This window comes from Protopterus annectens, chromosome 2.part0, assembly GCF_019279795.1.
Source record: "Protopterus annectens isolate FY-2018-M chromosome 2.part0, PAN1.0, whole genome shotgun sequence".
NCBI lineage: Eukaryota > Metazoa > Chordata > Ceratodontiformes > Protopteridae > Protopterus > Protopterus annectens.
The window spans coordinates 805,727,823-805,748,707 of record NC_056728.1 but is presented as its reverse complement, the minus strand read 5'-3'; the positions used below and the strand labels follow the sequence as shown (position 1 = coordinate 805,748,707).

Here is a 20,885-nt window from a genome sequence, read left to right as displayed (position 1 = left end):
ATTTTTAGTTTATTATTTGTGATAGTGCATGAAGACATCCGTGGTGGTGCAGCGATAGCGTTGTTGCCTCACAGCAAGAGGTTCTCCTGTTCTGTTCTCGGCTGGAGTGCAGGGAGTGCCTTCTGTGTGGAGTCTGCATGTCCTCCCCAAGGTTGGGTGGGCATTTGAAAGGCATGCGTAAATGGGCGTGCCTTCGTTGAAGTTTGGACGTTGAGCTGGCACCTCGGCATTCATGAAAATCTACTGCCAATCATTAGCGGACCAGCATTCCGCTGTGGCGACTCCTAACCGGGAAAAGCCGAAAGACAAACAAACAACAACATTTGTGATAGTGCATGATAGGTCCTGATCTGTTCTGATATGGTGGATTGCTTTTATCATGTCTATCTTTCTTAGTATTTTTGTTGATCTGTTCCCTCTTCTATACTCTTCTATCAGTGACATCTCTTGAATTAATTGCTTTATGGATTTCTCTATTCGATACTTCCATGCTGGCCTTTGATTTCTCCCCTTCCTCTCCCTTACTGTCCTGAGTTTTTGTGGTAAGAATTTATCTGTTATTAATTTTGCTGCACAGTAGCATATCCTATTATTTCGGTTATACTGCATGAATCTCTATGAACAGTCCTAATTACTGTGTTCATTTGTTTATTTTATTTATTTATTTTACATTTGTTGACCGGGATAGTCCGACTGGATGCATGTCCATTTTCAGCAGAGGCCCGGGGAGAAAAACTCCAAGGGTAAGCAGATACAGCATTACATAATACCAGCATTACATATTGCAAACAGACTATTTACAGAGATTACATAAGTAAGCAAGTTAAACAAGTTCCACAGGTTACAGTTAGTCCTGAGCACAAGTCAGGATTAAATTAAATTACACAGTAAACTGGTTAACAGATTTTTACACATTCGAGTTAGCCAGGCTTGATACATTGACATAGCCAGTTAAGTGACAAATGTTGTTTGAGTCTAGTGTTAAATTGACCTAAGGTGGAAAGTAAGGTAATATCAGCTGCAAGTGAGTTCCAGGATCTACTTACAGAGTTTGCAAAGAGAGAATCACCGGCTGTGTTATTAATTTTGCTAGTCTGAATTAGTAATTTGTTAGAGGATCGAAGCGGTCTAGGATTGTTATAGGGGGTGATAATATTTTTAAGTGCAGGAGTATTGTCCGGATTATAGAGGATTTTATAGGCCATAATCAGTTGGTTATACTGGATTAGGCTAGGTAGTTCAAGCCAACCAAGCTGATTTAGATTGGTGCAATGATGTGTCCTAAAAGGCAGCCAAGTGGCAAACCTGGCAATGTGGTTGTAGCAAATTGAGAGTTTGTTAAGGACAGTCTTGTTTAAATTCGAGAGTAGAGGGGATGCATACAGAAGGGTTGAAAGAAGGTGAGAGCGAGCTATGGCAATTTTAGCTGGAGGGTTTAGGAAGGCTTTTATTCTGTAAAGTGACCCTAGCTTTTTATTGATGGTTTTGATAGTTTGGTTAACATGTAGGTCAAATTTGAGATTATTGTCTAATAGTTTTGTAGATGGGTTAGGGGAGATTATTGTGCCATCATTTGATTTTATGGTAAAGGTGAAAGCGGTAGACCTACGTGTTGGTGAAAATAACAGCATTTTAGTTTTTTTGGGATTTAGGATCAGACAATGTTCAGAAAGCCAGTTTTCTATTGTATTAAAGGTGGTCTGGGTAGCTGACCATAACTCTACTGGAGATGTGGCTGAGCAAATCAGAGTAGAGTCATCAGCATACTGGATACAGCTGACTTTTGGGATGACAGTATAAAGGTCGTTAATGAAGATGGAGAACAGCAAGGGCCCTAGTATAGAGCCTTGTGGTACTCCGAGGGTGTTAGGTAGAAGGTTAGAGAGTTTGTTCTGCCAGAGGACAGCCTGCTGTCGACCATTCAGGTAGGATTGAAACCATTGGAGGGCTCCAGTATCTAGACAGAATGTTTGCAGGGTGTGGATTAAAAGTTGGTGATCAACCATATCGAATGCCTTGGAATTTGTTTTATCAAACTTTTAACTTTTTGGGTTTTATTGACTTTCTGTAGTCTGTTTCTTTCATTGATCTAAATATGTCTGTCTATCTCTATTAAATCAAGCAACACTTCTCTTGTATCATTTTCTTCTAAACTGAGAGCACATTCTTTGTTCTCCATTTCCTACATACATTCTGCAGAAAGTTCCACAGCATCTTCCTGTGCCACATTCACTTTAGTTTCATCCTGTGTCATCCATTGCTCTTTCATATAGGAACTCACTGGCCTATCACTCCACAAAAGTAATGTGTCAGAGTTGCCACAGTTTCATGTTCCTTTCCTTGTGTGCAGCTCCAACTGAACGTTTGTACTGGTTTCCTATGGAAGGCTCCAAATTATCTTCATATGGAAACTGATCAGATGTTTCCTGCTCCACTGGTTTCTCCTTAATTTGTGAATCCATTGCTTTATCCTTCTGTGATGTTATCAAACAGATTTTCTACACTAAATCCTTCAGTTCGCAGGTAATCCATAACCTCAGTTTCTATTTCTTTAACTTCTCCATTACTAATCATTTTTTCTACTTTTCCTCTTTGTTTTCTTATTTTTTGTGTTGTAAAACTTTTTATATCCAGATGCCTTTGCCTGTAATTCTCTTTAAATATTGTTGGTGCTGCTCTTTTTGTATTGGTTATTTTTGCTTTCTCCTTTGCATAAACATTGCACATCATTAAATCTCTCTTTCCCATGCCCATATTTCTTTTTGAGATGTCTCCTGCTCCTCCTGTTTCTCCTCACTTGGGAGATTCATTGTTCCATCATGCTGTGATATAACATGTGTTTGAAGTTCTGCACTAAATCCTTCACTTTGCAGGTATTTCATAACTTCAGCTTCTATTTTTTAACTTCTATTTTACTAATCTTCTGTTCTACATTCCCTCTTTGTGACGTTATTTTTTGTATTGTGAAACTTTCCATATCTAGATGCCTTTGCCTATATTTCTCCTCAAATATCTTTGGGGTAGCTTTTTTATATTGATTAATTTAGCTTTTTCCTTTGCATAAATATTACACCTTATTAAATCTCATTTCCCATGTCCATAGTTCTTTTTTATACCTTTCAAAAATCTCTAGATTTTGTTCTTTATATTTTTGCACTTCCTCAGTTTATACAATGTTTTTCATAAATCCGTTGTATTAATGAACATAATTTTTTATTTGAAGCTTCTGACAGATTTTCTTTCTTCTAATTTCTATATTAATCTTTAAGGGCTGTTAGGGGTTTCCTCTGTTTCTGTATACTTTCATATTTTTGCATTCCCATTGCCTGTAATTTGACAAACTGATTTTTGATATTTTTTAAATTCTGAGTACTTGAATTTACTAGTGATGTCTTTGATGAAAGTTTTCAAAACATATGACTTAGAACCATTTAAGCCACTTTCTATTTACTTATTTATTAATTATTTATATTTGTTGACCAGGTAGAGCAAATATCGTAAAAAGACATATCAGGTTCAGGCTTGTTGTAAAAACACAATACAGTAACAGATACAGTATTCATAATACAAAGTGGTGGTATTTTCCATTCAGTGCACAAAATGGTGATGTATTAAATGGCATGAGGTGATCACAGAGAAACAGAAAGCTTTTTTAAAGCAGAAGGAGATAATGTATTGTTTGTAGACAGTAACAGGATATGTAGAAATCTACGAACCTATGTATTGTTTGTAGACAGTAACAGGATATGTAGAAATCTTGTTTGCAGTTTACCTCAAAATGGTTAATTACATTAATTCAGGAGGAAAAGAAAGGAATAGAAACTGGGAGGTACGAGGGGGTTGTAGAAAGATGCGTTCTTTCTAGGATTATTTTGTTGGCATTAATTTGGATGATGTTAGATTTTGCTTTGGAGGACTTTTAAGTTATGCTTTATCATTCAAACAGCAACATTCTGCTTCCTTTATTAGATGCTGTTTAAGATGTTTCGTGAACTTTGGAAGAGCAGTTCAATTTTTTACAGTTAGGGAACAGATTCCCACAGTTTGGGGCCTACAACAGAAAAACAATAGTTTACTACAAGTTTTATAGTGACTACTACTAACCAAAATGTATCACAGTGTACTAAAAAGATGTGGATATTTCTATTAGATTCTATGCAACAACAACAAAAAAAGGCATGAGTAGATAAAGATAAGCACTGGCTACATCCCCTCTCCTGCCATCAGCACAATCTGTGGTCAGTCTCCTACACTGGGGTATTACTAGGGGTAGGTATGGAGAAGATACCATGAAAATGGCTGGTAAGGGAGCTCAGAGTGAAGAATGGTGCTAAACATGTCTCACACCTCCTGTCCATCATGAGACTATCATTAGATTGAGGGATGTAGCAGCACCATTCATAAATTACTATGTAGTTTTTTTAAAAAAAACTTTCACTCAATACCACTTCATCTGAATGCACAAATTACTGGTTATTCATCCTGTTACTTTCTGTCACACAGGAAAAGCTTATTGCATTAAGCAGACCAGTCCAGACGGGTAACATAATAAAGTCCATTGAGGCCTTGTACTAGACAATGCACCATAGCATGGCAGACTGCCACTTCAAGCTTACAGCAGTTGCTAAACATACAGCTGCCCTACCAGTACAGTTATTCCACAATAATGTCAGTGGCCAATAATTATATCCTTCCACAGTTAAGGCAACTAGCATATCTCTAATACTAAAATCTAAGAAGGATCCTGTCCAGGCAATATCTTACTGGATCACTTCCTTAATAAACTACAAACTCAACATAATGGCTGCCTGGTACCTAGACTGGAGGGTCTACTGACAACTCTCTCTGTCACACACAGGCCAGACCTGACAGGAGAAGGCATTCTTATTACTGAATTCCACACAATTTCATATTCCACATATTGGCAACCAGGAGTCCATGGCTTTCTCTGACCCATTCATATCAGCAGCGCACATATACCATTTAATCAAGCCACCCTTACTTGATATTTGATATCAAGATGTAAAAAGGCAGGATCTACACTATCCCTGTTTTGCTCTCAGTGCAGTTATGGATTGCTTACTGTGAATCCTTCAGAATTACCCAGTCAGCAGAATTATTCTTCATGGAAGAGAGACACGAGGACCCTGAGATACACTAATGACCGCTTCCTTTTAAAGCAACTCGGAAACTCTCCACGTAGATTTTTCTGGAGTATTTTGCCATTGCACGGCTGGTACTCAAATTTCAAAATAACGAAACAAACTGACCTTTCATACATCTCATTCTTATGTATAACTCTTCAGCCCTGACATCTGTCACTGCAAGAGCAACCGAGTAATTTACATAACTGTTTCCCCCAATAATACTACAGTCATAACGTGGAATAAAAATTAATGAGTTAAAATAAATATTAAATAATGGCAAGGCCTCGGAGGGTGGACTTCACCTGCCCTTCACTGGACACATGAATTCAGTGCTTGCCAATAAGATTTCATTCTTTTCTGATGATGCCTCTTCCACTAATTTAAGACTGGTTTAGTATCAATATGTTGCTATATGGGCACTCAGACCTAGTCGTACAGTTTGAGGCACCCCACAGCTTTTGTAGCATGATCATGAAGGTAGTATTTGCCATTGTTTGCAGAGAGATGTCAAGGCAATCCCTAGAACATGAGCTTGTTCTTTCTGTCCTACTTGTCATTACATTTAAAGGTGGACACTATGGACAGAACACTGGGAAAAAGAACAGCACCGCAGAACCATCTGCTGAGTAAATGTCATGTTTCCAGAATTTCTGACATTGAAGGTACTGGTCTAGGTTACTGGGCATAGACACTTGATACATTGTGCAAAGCTTGAGTGGCATCATTCACACCACACTTCAGATTTATATATCTCAAAATTTGGCATATTGGCCACCACACCTCCAACACCTCAGTTGCCATTTTCACTGGGGACTACTAGCTCTGCTCCTCAATGTGGGATTGGCACTCCATATCTGCTTTACATGTTGTTCAGATCATATCATTCTGGTCATGAGCTCGTTGAACTATGAGGGTCAACACCTTTACTGTGAAATGCATCAGACTTATGCCTGGCACATGCAAATATGAGTGCTGAGATCCTTACTGGGTACAGGACAACAAAAGAAGGAGTTATTCCTGAAGACATCTCCAAATAAGATATGCCTTATAAAATATTGGCAAAGGACACAGTGAAAAAATGAAAAAAAGACTGACTGAAAAGACAACAAAAACTAAGAGCTCTTTGGAAACATACTTTAGGAGTCACAAAAGATCATAATTTAGTCTCCCATCATAACTAACTTGTTACGTATTCAAGACATGGACGTCAAGAAATTCACCTAGACAGCGCAGTAAAGTGAAGACTTAGATGTAAACCTTGACATGCATTTCCAGAACACATTACAAGTTACCCCACTTAGCAATTCTGCAGAGACACACAGACAACTTACAAAAACTGTTCGATAGTCCATCCTGCCAGTCTTTTGTTATTTGTGTGGCATTGTGAAGAATATTACAGCTTTTAGAGCTATCAACTTGAAACAAAACCTAAAATTACCTTTTATAAACACGGAAACAAGTTTTAGCACTATTAAATACAAGAGTTTAAAACTAATAACAAACTGCTGTTCCTGCTGTTCTGCGTAGGGTGCCACATGTGTTGTAGCATGAGACCCGATCATAACAGCTTTGAAAGTGAATAATGAAAGCTGGCATGCACTTTGGAAAGGTGCTAAGTTGCAGTATTGTAGCAGAGTAGAACCTAAATGGAGTATCTTTTTGTCAGTTTCAGGTGAAGTCAGTACGCTTTATGTACTGCAATGTTATTTTTACAATTTGTTATGAAAGATGACAAAAAGACTTTGCTCTTCTTTGGTGAAATGTATGTTGCTCAATGCAAGGCCCTGTTCTACATACTCTTATCTGTTCCCCTCCCCTCACGCTGCTCAAGAAATGCTCCCATGAGATGCGGACATGATCAGTGAAATAGTCTTGTACTTGTCTGCCAAATACTAGCCACTGGCCTTTCATTTTGCTTCAGTCATGTTTTGAGTCCTGTCTTCAATACTGTACTGATAAATTATATTTGCTGGTAAAAGAGCTTGCCCCCCAAGACCACCCAATAGGATGGGTGTATGCCACTCTCTTGCAGAGTCTACAGGTGAAGATAGGAGCTCAACAATTTGGTAGATTTGCTGGTAGAGCATCTGCTTTTCCTCCCTCTGTAAATCAAGGTGGAGATGGTTGCTGGGTGAACCCCCCCTGCGTTTTATACCGCTATTTGTTCTGGGCCACTTGGTTATGTTGCTAGCTGTGCTAGGAGTGGTCCTCATGGTAGCCGTGGGGTACTGTGGTTATGCCATTTGGCTTGGGGTTGGACAAGAAGGCCAATATGTCATATGTTATGCCACCTGGTAAAAGCTGAGACCTCAGAAATGGATTAACAAACTTTATGAATTAGTTATCTGGGACTGTTTATTAGATGGCAGTGTTTATTGGTTCAGAGTTATGAAATGGTATCATCTTGCAAATAAACTGGTCACACTGGCTATTTGAGTGACTATGTCCTTAATGGGGTGTCAGATAAGGTACAAAAATGAATAAATGCATACTTATATGTGAATGTGGAGTTTTGTGCTTTGTCATGCATGACTCTGTCCTGCTGATATGACTCAGAAAACAAAAATTTTATTTAACATGTTCACAAGTATTACATACTTTATTTTGCAAATGCTGACAAGAGGCCAGGGTAACTTCCTTTCTATATGCAAATGGTCATGCCAACAAGGACTGACTCAATGCCCTGTCTCTTTGGTCTGTATTCTGCAGACTGCTAGGAGGTCATGCACAGGCCCTAACAAGTTCCCACATGGAATGCAGATGAATGATAAATCTGAGGTTATTAAAAGTCAACATGCCTACAGAGTTTAACAAATAAAGCCTGGGGACATACTGAACCTGCTAAGAAATGACGCTGAAACACCTGAATTTGAACATGGCTAACTACACAATTGTGATACAGTTCTTAAACACAAAAAAGACACAGCTAGAGACTGACAAACCTTCTGGAATGATGTTTAGTTTTTGAAATACACTGAACAAACAGCTATCATGCTCATAATCCCAGTTATGACTAAAATGTGAAAAACTAGAAACTCAAAATGAGATAATATTGTTCCTTTTACTGGAAATGCTTCTTCAGTACAATGCCCTTAATATTTTTTTTTTTTGATTTTGTTAAAATCAGCATGCATGGAATTTAAACTCTGATGGTTTGTCTGTGCTTCCCAGCTTATACTTCAGGTGACAGTATACATTTTTATGTGCTTTGTACAATTGTGCTCTGTCTAGTACGGTGTAACTTAAGAAAGAAATAAAGACTGCCAAGAAACAACTTCTGATTCCTTCAAAATATTATGTGAAGAGGAACAAACATTCAAAAAGAGACAATTGTTAAAAAAAAATTCAAACTACATACATGAGATATATGAAAAATGTAAGAAGCAGAATAGAGAAATGCTGTAATCATTTACTAAAGTACTTAAATTACTTAAAGTACTAAAGTCATTAACTAGTACTAAGTGTTCAAAATGTCTTCATTTATTTAATTAATTAGAAACCACCCACATCATTTATGTGAACTAAAACCCAGAGAATGGTTGCATAATTTGCAAAAATATCAGGACGACTCAAGTCATACCTACAGTAAACCTAAAAGTTATAAAACATTTGAATCAATAAGCCTGTAAAAGTAACAAATACAAAAATGAATAAAATGGTAGCATTATGACACTGGTATCAAAGCGTTTTAATTATACCCGCCTTGTTTATGATACTTAAACTTTATTTCAGACAAAGAAGTTGTTTCTCTATTCTAAAAAGATTTTAAAAAGTCACTACAAAATTGCTTACTAATGAAGCTAGTTACAAATGTTTCAGTGATAAAGGATAACATTTCACATAGTTTCCTTAACATACTCAGTGGCATGTCGACTATTGTCTCGCTTTGATGATGTGAAGTACTCAGCAATGGTACTACCAATAAACAGTGTTAAGTACTGTGCATAAGTATTCTGTCCTCTTATTTCTTTGTAACTCATAATTACTGTATTCTTATGTACTGTGTTATCAACTGTACATTGTATTGCTGTTATAAATTGTTGTCTTACTTTTTGTTTGAGTGATATTTTAACTGCTCTCTGAACCTGGGACATGGCTGAAAAGGGTCTGTCTACCTGTTTTATAAATACTAATAAATAGAATAAATAAACTGTCATGAGACAAAGCACAGCCCGGCCCCTACCAAAGGCAAACACTTGGCTGCAGTATGTTTTTTTTAAATGTAGTTGAACCTAATTCTAAAAAAGATGGTAGAATTCAAAGCAAAATGAGTGGACAGTGTGGAATAAAAGATATACGTGAGATCATTTATAACATTCTGCATCCTGTACTTCCTACCTTTTGTAAAGGAGAATAACAATGACAATGCAGATTATGAAGATAACGGCAAGAACTGGTCCAATCACCCATACGAGACCTTCTTCTTCTTCTCGGATAGGTTCCGGCTCCACATTCATTGAGACAACAGGATCTGAATAAGGACTTGTTGCATACATTGTCTGTAGTTAGAGACAAAAACAACAAGGCTGTTGGGGCAAATGAAAAAGACAACAGCTAAAACATGTTGTGCTGCAGAAATATGATCACTGTTATCTGCTATATGCTGTAAAAATAAATAAATGCCAATCCTCATGTACTACACTCCAGTGACTTTTTGGTGCTTTACTGTTGACAGCAAAGGCCTGACTTTTAGTGGGACAAAAATCTCCACAAGCAATGGATCTATCCAGACATCACAACTATGCCAGTGTGTCTACATACAAATGCAAAATTACTGGAGAACCATTATCAATAAAGACAAAATGCCTTCTTCTTATGATGTGTTTCATTCTAATTACACATATGACACTAGATCATATAAGTGGATGAATACTTTTTTTAATAGGGCATTGGACTTTTTGTAAATTGGTAAAAGGCATTCAAAGGTTGGGGTGCGAGTCCCACCAGAGTCAACTTTGGGGTTGGGAGCTGGCATAATGGTTAAGGTGTTTACCTCACATAAAAGGCTACATGGTTTGATTCTCACTAAGGGAGAATTGGTTAGTCTTAAAATGGTCCAAAAGGACAGCTAGCTTAGTACTTAACTATAAACCTATGAAGTTGAAACAAATGAAAATATAGTCAAAAAAACATACTGGGTGTTCTCACTCAAGCTCACATCCATTTAAATGGAGTCATGGGCACCAGCACAAACTCTAGGTAGCACCGATCAGGGGATGAGATGTGTTGACCAACCACTTTAGTAATCAACTGTAGTATGCAGTATCCTCTATACAGATGATCCTGGCTAACAGACTGCATACTGTGTTGAAATTGGACTTGGGTGATTTAGTCACTTTGACTGATGTCACCAAAAATGGGCATGGTATTTGCCCATGATACATGGGTTGAGGACCTAGCCTACTCTGATCTATGCCAGAGACCCACACTAATAGTGAAAGGGAGCTAAATGACCTCATTGGCTAGTGTGTGCCTGCCATAAAGCCCAGTGGCCATGGGTCAATGAGCTATTGGTCAGCTGGTGTCCAGTCACCTAGCCTGGATTACCTGTGATAGCGCTAATGAGTAAAATCAGGACATAAAACCAATCAGCCTGCAAAAAATTAACTAAGTATTGCTGTGCTGAATATAGGTTCACTGATAAGATGCAAGTTGGAAGTGGATAACATGACAGTAAAGAGTAGACTGGACATCCCGTGTATCCAGGAGACAAGATGGAAGGGCAGTGCAGCAAAGCTATTTGGCTTGGGATCCAGACACTACTACTAAAGAAGAGGACAGAATAGAAATGGTCTAAGAACTGTGATGAGGTAAAGTCTTATGAAGACAGTGAGGGATGTCAACAGAATTAGTGCAGATTCATGGTAATCAGACTGTAATGTAAAGATGTAGCAGTAACAGGCCTGTGCCCCTCAGTATGGTTGTGATGATGTGGAGGAGAGAGCCTTCAAAGCAGCAATAGCATGACCTTCTAGACAAAACAGGACAACATGATTTGGTGTTGATAATGGGAGACTTGAATACTCATATAGGTTTAGACACAACAGGATATGAAGACTGCCTGAGTGCAAATAGGTTGGACAAAAGGAATAATGTCATTCTAGACATCTGGCTGGTGAATGGGTTAATGGTGGCCAACACAAGGTTCAGCAAGAGAGATAGACACAAGATCACATGCAAGAGTGGTCAACATACCACTCATGTAGACTTCATACTAATAAAGAAAGGGCACCAGAGTTAGAATTAGAGATTGTTTCAGTGGGGTTGATTTTTGCAATCGTCCACAGTATAAACGACTTGTGGTCACAATCAGCTGTAAGCAATGATCACAGAAGGCTCTAAAAGTCTTTATGACCTGGAAGATGACTGAGTTAAATAACAAATGTTCAAGGAAGTAATGAGGGCTCTAGCACCTCAGGAAGAACAGAAAATTGGTGTAATCGAAGAAGAATGGGAATGTCTTAAAACAGCATGTAAAAAAACTATAGAACAAATATGTGAATGAGGCAAGTTTGGAAATAAGGTACATAAGGAAAGATGGTGGTAGAATGCAGAAGTCTAGGAAGTTATAAAAAAAGGCATGCGGGAAAAAGTGGGAGATAGAAAAGACAGACCAGGCTATGAAGGAATACTGGTTGTCTAACAAACAGGCTAAGTCAGCAGTCACAATGTCAAAGAGCAAGTCATTAGATGATCTTTATCAGTTTCTGTAAAGAGACTCAGCAGATGGCTCAAAGAAGGTCTGTCAGGCTGAAGGGCAACGGCAGAAGGATAAAGAAAGTAGTCATCAGGTATAAGGAAGGCCAACAACAACTTGCTCACCAGTCCATATAACATTAAAGCACATAGAAAGAATACTTCCAGCAGCTACTGAATGAAAAAAAAGCTGTACTGTTCCAGTCGCAGTCTACAATGGAAAAGGAAGAAGACCCCACCCTAGAAGACAAAGAAACAGCAGTAAGAAAATTTAAGTCAGAGAAAGAGAGAGTGAGACAGAGAGTAGCAGGTTCAGATGTAGTGACAGTTAATATGATCAAGATGTTTGGTAAATTAGGTGAGACATGGTTCCTGAGGGTAGTATAGCAGTATGGAGGGGATGGTGTGTCCCAGACAGCTGGACAATGTGCACTCTAGTGCCAATTTATAGAACAAAGGGGACATTCACAATTCTGAGCACTACATAGATATTAAGCCTGTGAGTCCAGAAGAGCATAAAAGATAAAGAACAATATCAAGAGCTGATATAAACCTTTGTGCACTAGAAAGCTCTTGCAAAATCTTCCTTCCAGGTATGGTGAAAAAACACTACACATATGTAGGAAGAGGTCCAATACACTAATGAATCAAATATTCTGAGATTGTTTTACTGCCATTTGCAGCAGAGTTCACTGCTGTGACCTCATGTACATAAAGGGGTTACAGTCCTCTAAAGGTATCTACTGTCAAAATATGCTGCAGATATAGGGCACAAAAGCTTTGACCCTGTGCTGCCAGGGGAACCTCCCTAATAAACAACTGCCCTTTATGCTTGTTATCACAGGAGGAACATTCAGCAAATATGGCTGTGCCTATAAAAATTGGGTTAGTCTTGACTACACACTAAGGAACAGTAATTCTTCAGACAGTTAAAAAATACAATGAGATTAGTTAATGTTGTTTTTTCTGTATCTCTCTGAGTCTTTCCATCTGTGTTGTTTTTTTATATTTCTGTGATTGAAACTCTTGTATTTATTGCAAATAGATGTACAGTATTTTCATGTAGTTTTTTTATTATTTATTATTAAATATATCTAAACCTTTCATTGTGGCTGGTCTTTTCAAAAAATATTTAACCTTTGAGAGTACTTGATTTATTTAGTGGAACTGTGGCTCCATATTCCTGAAAGTCTGTCTGCTTGGTTAAATACTACCACTTGCATAAGCATTAATTTTAATAAGTGTAATTGGGTACTCCAGTAAGAGCCTTAAAGTAGCTAGCTTCAGGTGTTCTGGTGGTGCAAATCTACCTTATAGTATGGGTGGAGGTGGCAGAGCAGGTAAGCTGTGCCAGCCTTTCCCAGGCATGTGTGTGTGAAAATCAAATCTCAAAGAGTGCGTGTGACAACTACTTTGAACAGCTACACTGAGAGCACTGATTTCACTGAGATGGTGGTGGAGGACTTGGCTTGGAACACCTGGCTAAGGACTCAGCTCTCAAGTGGTCAGTGGGTAGTCTTATCTGGGGCCTTGAGAGTAAGCCCAGCCCCAGGACTGGAGGGTGCATTCTCTGTGTGCTCTTAACAGAAACCATACTTGGTGGAGAGGACTGCATCTGAAAATATTATGTGTGTCCATTTTTCCCCACAGTGAACATTCCCCACTGGTCTCAGGGGTGAGGACTAAGGCTTCTTGATCACTGGCCCAGAGGAAGGACTTCACAGAGGCTTTTTAAGATGTTTATTTCTCCTTTCATTAATGCCCCAAGCATTAAATGCTGCAGAAATGGAGCAGGAGGTGTCCAAGTGTGCTGGGCCTACAAAATAAACACATTCCCTATAGATATCAGAGTTGGGGATCTTATGCCCACAGGAAGTGCACTTTTTGAACCCAGTAGGCTTAGCAGCCACACTGCAAAATCACAAACGAAGTATCCACAAAAACTACGTTTTCTTTTTTTTAAACAGTTATCAGAACAAAGACAGATAAAGTGAAGTCTTAATACCAACAATATTATGACAAAGGACTACCTTAAGACGAGGTATTAGAGGTAGAAAAGTTACCAATAATGGTAGCTAAGATTAGCAAAAAAGAACCTTAAAAGGTTTAGAAAGTTTAGAAAAGAGGTAAAGGAGATATTATAAACTATTATAAGGAAAATGAGATAACGGAGAAGAAATATAAATTTATGCACTCACCAAAACCCACTAAGGGCTTGAGAAATCGCAATTTCATCCAATCTTGAAGAGTGGCAAATGAGATCTGAGGTAATGCAGTAGTCAGGGGAATTATGGGTAAGGGGGAAAGTCAAGAGTCAGATCCTAGAATCTAAAGAAAGTGGCTGAGTTGGATCCAAGGAATAAATGAAAATGACAACATCAGATTTGTAGTTATTTGGAATGCAACGGGAGATAATACCTTTGAGGTCCACAGGTAAATACTAGATTAATGTCTCTAAAGGACCTTATGCATACCACTGTTACCAGCAGCTACAACACTAACACATACAGTACAATACTATGGTTTCATCTAAACCTTTGCCATTGTTGAACTGAAAAATGTGGGTTTCATATATGGATTCAACAAAAAAGGAAGAGTGCTGTTGTGCAGTATGCCAAAACAAAGAAGCTATCTGGTATTGTGATTTTTGGGCATGCTGAATATGACTGTGTTTTGGACTGAGACATTTCATATACAGTAATGCTTTTAACAGTGGTTTTGACCTTCATCAAAAAGTAACAATAAAAACAGCAACAACAAGAGAGGCAGTAAGCTGGCAAAACAAATAATACATTTGAATCGGATTTGTACAAACTTTTGCAAAGTTATGCCAGACTACCTTGTGTAAATAAAATGCCATAGATACAACAGCTGCACTTCATGCAATTTCAATTCCCAAACGGCTGACATCAAGCCTCAGCTAACATTTTAAAAAGCATACAGAAAACATTATAAACAAAGTAAATTCTCAGCTGAAAGTATGTCATATAATTTCCTCATTTAATCCTCGCCTCCCCCTATTGTTCTGTCTTCCAAAACTCCTGCAGTGGTCTGCCTTCTTGACTGCTCCCCCTTTTCTGCAAATTCCTAGATCCACCATTGGACACATTATAGAAGAAACACTAGAAGCAGCACCCCCCCCCCCAAGTTCAGTGTTACGCCACCAGATAGCTGACTGGTACTTTTCAACTGCTGACAAAGTATCCTCTAGCAAAAGGCAGCTGCAGATGGGAAATCTAGCATCAATTTGTTAACAGAAAAACCCTCACTGAAAAAAAAAAGAAAGAAAGGGAATAAACAGCAATTTGCCTTCCATGGAGAGAATACCATAGTTAAGACTACTGGTGAACACCCATGTAGTGGAGAATTATTTCTCCACATTCTCAATGACAGACCAACAGATTTGTGTTGCTTCTAGTTCAGCCAACCGAAACAGTGTAAAGTCAGCTGTTATTCCAACATTCCTTAAGGCGAAATAACATACCTAACACACTAGTAATAGGCGACTCTATAGTAAGACACACTGATGTCCCACTCACTAGGCTGGACAAGGAGAAGGTTACTGTTAGCTGTCTGTCGGCAGCCAGAATCCGCCACATAACACAAGCACTCAGGTCACGCCAGAACAAGTACAAATATGACTCTGTCATTGTTCATGTTGGTGTGAATGACCTGAGACGTACCTCCCTGGACTACATGAAAAGAGACATGGAAGAGCTCTCTGATCATGTAGCCCAGGCGGGTATGACCCTGACCCTGAGTAGCATCCTGCCCTCACCAAGAATGATACCGCAGTATAAAGAAAAAATTATCAATTTCAACAATTGGCTAAGCTTCTGGTGTCATTCAAAGGGGATCCAGTGTCTGTCAGCCTGGGACGACATGCTCGACAGGCCTCGTTGCTTCACAAGAGACAACTTGCACCTGTCACTCCTAGGCTTTCAATACTGGCCAAGGCTCTTGCTGCCCCCATAGTGCCTTTTTTAGGCAATGCTCAAAAGTCAAACTCACCTCCGTAAACAGCACAAATAAAAAAATGAGGGTTATGCTACTCAACGCCAGGAGTTTAAATCTCAAAATGCATGCACTCGAAGCACTCCTCAGTATGGAGAATGTTGACATCTGTGCAGTAACTGAAACTTGGTTCAAGGCTCCACAGAGCACCCCAGCACTACCGGGCTACAACTCATACCACACATTTTGACCACAGAACATGGACCGAAACACAAAAGGAGGGGGTGAATCCATATTCATCAAGGATACCTACACCTCCAGGTTAGTGGCGCAGCATGATACTTCTGAGATCATCCATGTGCAGCTAACATCAGGCAAATCTGCAATGCAAATTGTGGCCTACTACAGATCACCCTCCATGACCCAGGACCACCACTCCACCTTTCTGGAGACACTGGAAAACATGACGGTCATTTCGAACACCCTGATATCGGGTGATTTCAATTACCTACCATTAACTGGGAAAAACTACTCGGGTACAAACTCCCAGGTCCAGCGCTTCCTGGAATTTATCAACTCAAATGCCCTAGATCAGATGGTAAACTTCCCTACCAGAGGTGAAAACATACTGGACCTGGTCATCACCAACATGGGCATCAGGTATTCCACACTGGAGGTCAACCCGTCACTGGTTAGATCAGACCATAAACTAATCACTCTGGATGTCCACACCACACCACCACCTCCAACCAAGGAAACCACAGTGAAAAACATTTCTATAGCAAACTTCACCTTACTTAAGACAGAAGTGGTAGGTTTCACAGCCACCACGCTAAAGGATAACAGTGTCCAAGATACAGGAACCTTTACAAATGCACTCTATGAGCACCTACAAGGATGCATGGATCATGCCATCCCTAGCAAAACCAAGACTCACTCCCCTAAGAGAAGGAAACCAGTCTGGTGTACCCCTGCCATAAACAGGCTATACAATAGAAGGAGGAAACTAGTTCAGAAAAAAATGCAAATCCCAAGAAGGAAAGACATCCCTGATCAGTATAAGTAAGAAACTAAGGTCCCTCCTAAAATCCTCCAAGGCTAACTTCGAAAGAAAAATAGCCAAGGATTCGAAAGATAACCACAAAGCCTTCTTTATGTATGTCAAGAATCTAAGTGACAACTTGCAGATATGCTCTGAGCTAGTGCAAAATAGCACAAAATATACTGAACCCACTGATATTGCCAACATCCTGGCAGATTCAGGGCAAACTTCACCCCAAAAAGGGCCCACAACAATACCAGAAAAGTGTAGTGTCCTGGAAATCACAGATGCACAGGTTGAAAACAGCTCTTTCAAAAGCCAAAAGCACAGCATCAATGAGGCCAGATGGTGTCCCAGGCTGCGTCTTGCACGAACTACAGAACAAACTTACCCCCCACCTAAACACACTGTTCAACCTCAGGCTCTCCACAGGCTACATGCCCATAGAATGGCACACAGCAACAGTTATTCCACTCCACAAAGGAGGGGCCACAACTGACTCTGGTAACTATCACCCCATAAGCCTGACTAGCCTGGTCTGCAAGGCTATGGAGCACATCATCATGGAACTCATTAACAAAGACATTGGGAACCTCCAAACACTTGACCTGACCCAGTTCGGCTTTGTTAAGGGCAGATCATGCCTACTAAATCTGGTTGACTTCTTTGAGACAGTCACCAAAGCCATAGATGAGGGAAAGGTATTTCACACAGCCTACCTTGACCTCACCAAAGCTTTTGACACCATTCCCCAGTCGGAAATTATAGAAAAACTCACCAGCCTGAACATAAACCCCTATGTCACGAGATGGGTTGCCAACTGGCTTACAGACAGAACTCACATGGTAAGAATAGTGGGCTCCAGGTCCGACTCTAAACCAGTCACAAGTGGAGTCCCACAAGGCTTGGTCCTGGGATCCCTACTGTTCGGCATATACTTCTCAAAAGTACAGGCAAACACAGGAGGACTATAGCTAACCAAGTTCTCCAATGACTGCAAACTGGGAGCCATAATTGACTCTCCGGCTGACATGGACATTCTCCAAAAGGGCCTTACTGAGACGGACACCTGGTGTCAAAGTCATGGTCTCAAGCTAAATGCCAAAAAAATGCATAGTCATCCCGTTTGGGAAAAACAAAACACCCATGAATTACCACATAGGTGGCAGCCCCCTTAATACAGAAGAGGTAATAAGAGATCTGGGGATCCAGGTAAATAGTAATCTCTCCTTTGACAATCATATTGCCAAAGTAGTTAGGAAATCCTTTTATGTAGCCCATCTAATTACTTAAGGGTTCGCATCTAGAAATAAAGAGGTTATAGTGCCCCTCTACTTGTCACTCATCAGACCCATCATAGAGTACAATGCCCCATTTGGGATGTACCTCACAAGACACTTCTAATAGCTGGAAAGACCACAAAAGTACCTCACCAAGAGGATTACTGGCCTCAAACATCTGTCCTATGCAGCCCGACTGTAAAAACTCCAGCTGTACTCAGTGACATATCGCTTACTCAGAGGTGATCTCTGCCTGACTTACAAAGCCATGTCCAACTCAGAATTGATGGACATGCTCCACATAAAGAAATCCAAGTCACTGCGAGCCACTCACTCTAGTGAGCTAAACCTCACCACAACAATAAATAGAACATGCTGCAGGGATAGATTCCTGTCACAGAGACTCCCCAAGCTTTGGAACAAATTCCTAACTACATTAGGCAGAGCCCCTCACTAACACTCTTCAAGAGAAATGTTGACGAGTGGATGGGTAACAGAAAATACACCCCTGGGATCACTTCATTGGCTCTTCTTGACAGAGGGTCAGTTAATTAATCAATGGGTGGCGAAAGCTGACACACAGTGGCTAAGTTTATAAATGCCCTCGGGCAGATACCCTAGTACCTACCTATGAACCTATGAACCTATATCCTGTCATAATCATTTCACCAGGTGCACAAAGAATTTCTGGCTGTCTGAAGCGAGCACTAGGTATCTCCATGTGAGACGGTACCATCAAAGGTGACTATAATGCTATTAGCATCAGTGTCAACCTCTCACAGTTTAAGGACATACTGACACTGGTAGAGATATGATGCATTCTTCAAAAGGAAGAATGGTTTACCCGCACTTTGCAACCTAACCTGTATAATGTTACTCCCAGAGAGTTTGCATTAACCACACTGACAGAAAGAAAGCAGGAACAGAACAAGCTGGAGGGACAAGTTCATAACTCAGAGACTGCCCATGCTATGGAATAGACTTTCCATGAGTGGATGGGAAATAAAAAATTCACCCCGGGGATCACTACAGTGGTTCTACTTGACAGAGGCACTGGGAAATAAGGTCATTGGCATGATACCAGGGTACTCCTATGGGCTAGGCTTGTTAAGGCTTCAGGGCCATTATCCTAGTACACACCTATGAACCTATAAGAGAGTAAGAGAGAGCACAGACAGAGAGGTGGCCCTGCTGCATACATGTCAATGTTACTGCCTGACAGGGCTTGGTTCTCTGGGTTGATCTTTAGCTGGGGTGCCTTCTGAGTGAAGCTTCACTTCTTCACCTGCTGTGCCATTGACAAAATGGTGATCAATTAAATTGCCCATAGGTGTGTAGGTGTGTGTGTGTGTGTGTGTGTGTGTGTGTGTGTGTGTGTGTGTGTGTGCATATGTCTGTAATCTATATATCTACCGGATTATTCAGATAATGAATATTTCTATGTGAAGCACTATTTGCAGCAGTTGGTTGATTTTTAAACATTAATAGTTTCAAATAATTTGCTACATAAACATTAATACAAAACCAGTTAGTTTAAATTCTTATGTAGCAAAATTAGCCTCAGTACATGAAACTCATTCATGTTCAAAATAACTCCTGATTGCACTAAATAGCATTTCACACAATTCTGAATACTGTCTTATATATGCATGTGTATAGTTTATAAATAGGTATGTTGCATGCACAAAACAAATTTGTCAGTAATTAAACATACCAAATAAAAAAAATCAAATCTTTCTTTTCTATCAACACGTTGTTTCTAATACTATCATCATTATAGGTACAATTCACTAAGCTGTAACAATCAAATATAATTACTTTTCTTATTCTGCATGCCTCAAAAGAGAGCCATATGTTACTTTCCTGAAGACTTACTGCAGTTTTCAGAAGCTGACAATTAATGTGATAACAAAGCAAAATGTGGCATGACCCAAAGCAACATCATATTTAATATACACTTCTAATGAATTCAGCTGATATCACTACTATCAGCTAACACAACTTCTCAGCAATGACATGAATTACAATTTTAAATCTAGCTTTTATTTAACTTTGACAGGTAAGGAAAAGCTTTTGTTATGTGTTAGAACGGGGAACACCAAACTGCATGCATTTAGTATTTTAAAAAATAATGACACATTGCAAAGGCAATCAACAATTAAGCAAGAGAAAATAAAATAAAGCATTACCAGTTCAGAATGCTCCATCACAGCCAGAACAAAAAATACATATTCCTGCCCTCCTAAGAGCTGCTTGTTCTCAAAGCCTCCATAAACTTTCTGGTCACCAAGGGTGAATTCAGTCGGAAGGACACCAAAATGAGCTGCAATATATGGCTTTAGGTCAAGCTCCCTTCTCAAACGGATGCTTCTGCGTTTCCTGGTGATTTCTTTAATCAGCTATAAAATAAGGAAATCATGAGCTACTTGCTGTACAATCAATCAATCAATCAATCAATCAATCAATCACTAAAAAAAATTGTGAATCTCAGCCTAAATAAACTTGTTTCATTGAATACAGGAGAGATTTGAAAATCTAAGGCGAAAAATATCCATACTGTTTACCCTCTACATTCCCCTTTTTAGACAGTATTAGCTGTAATCTTCTGCCCTATATGTACATCTAGAATGCCCCAGGAGGTGAATTTAGTGATGCTGCCAAACAAAAATGGTATTAGAGAGAGAGAGACGGAGACAGAGAGAGGGAGAAACACAACAGACATCTTCTGATACAAGTCTCTTATTTTACTGCCACCATCTGCTTTAG

The 20,885-nt window shown here is 39.4% G+C and overlaps 1 protein-coding gene across 2 annotated transcripts in view; it reads right to left on the bottom strand.

The window, feature by feature from the left end:
* Positions 1-20,885, bottom strand: part of PTPRD (protein tyrosine phosphatase receptor type D) — a 6,523,893-nt gene that overhangs the window by 304,823 nt on the left and 6,198,185 nt on the right. For both annotated transcript variants that reach the window (XM_044061085.1, XM_044061086.1), the window contains 2 exons: positions 20,309-20,518; positions 9,486-9,646 (listed from right to left, as the gene is read on the bottom strand). In XM_044061085.1, the coding sequence (XP_043917020.1) occupies positions 9,486-9,646; positions 20,309-20,518 (371 nt within the window). The remainder of the gene's footprint in view (positions 1-9,485; positions 9,647-20,308; positions 20,519-20,885) is intronic.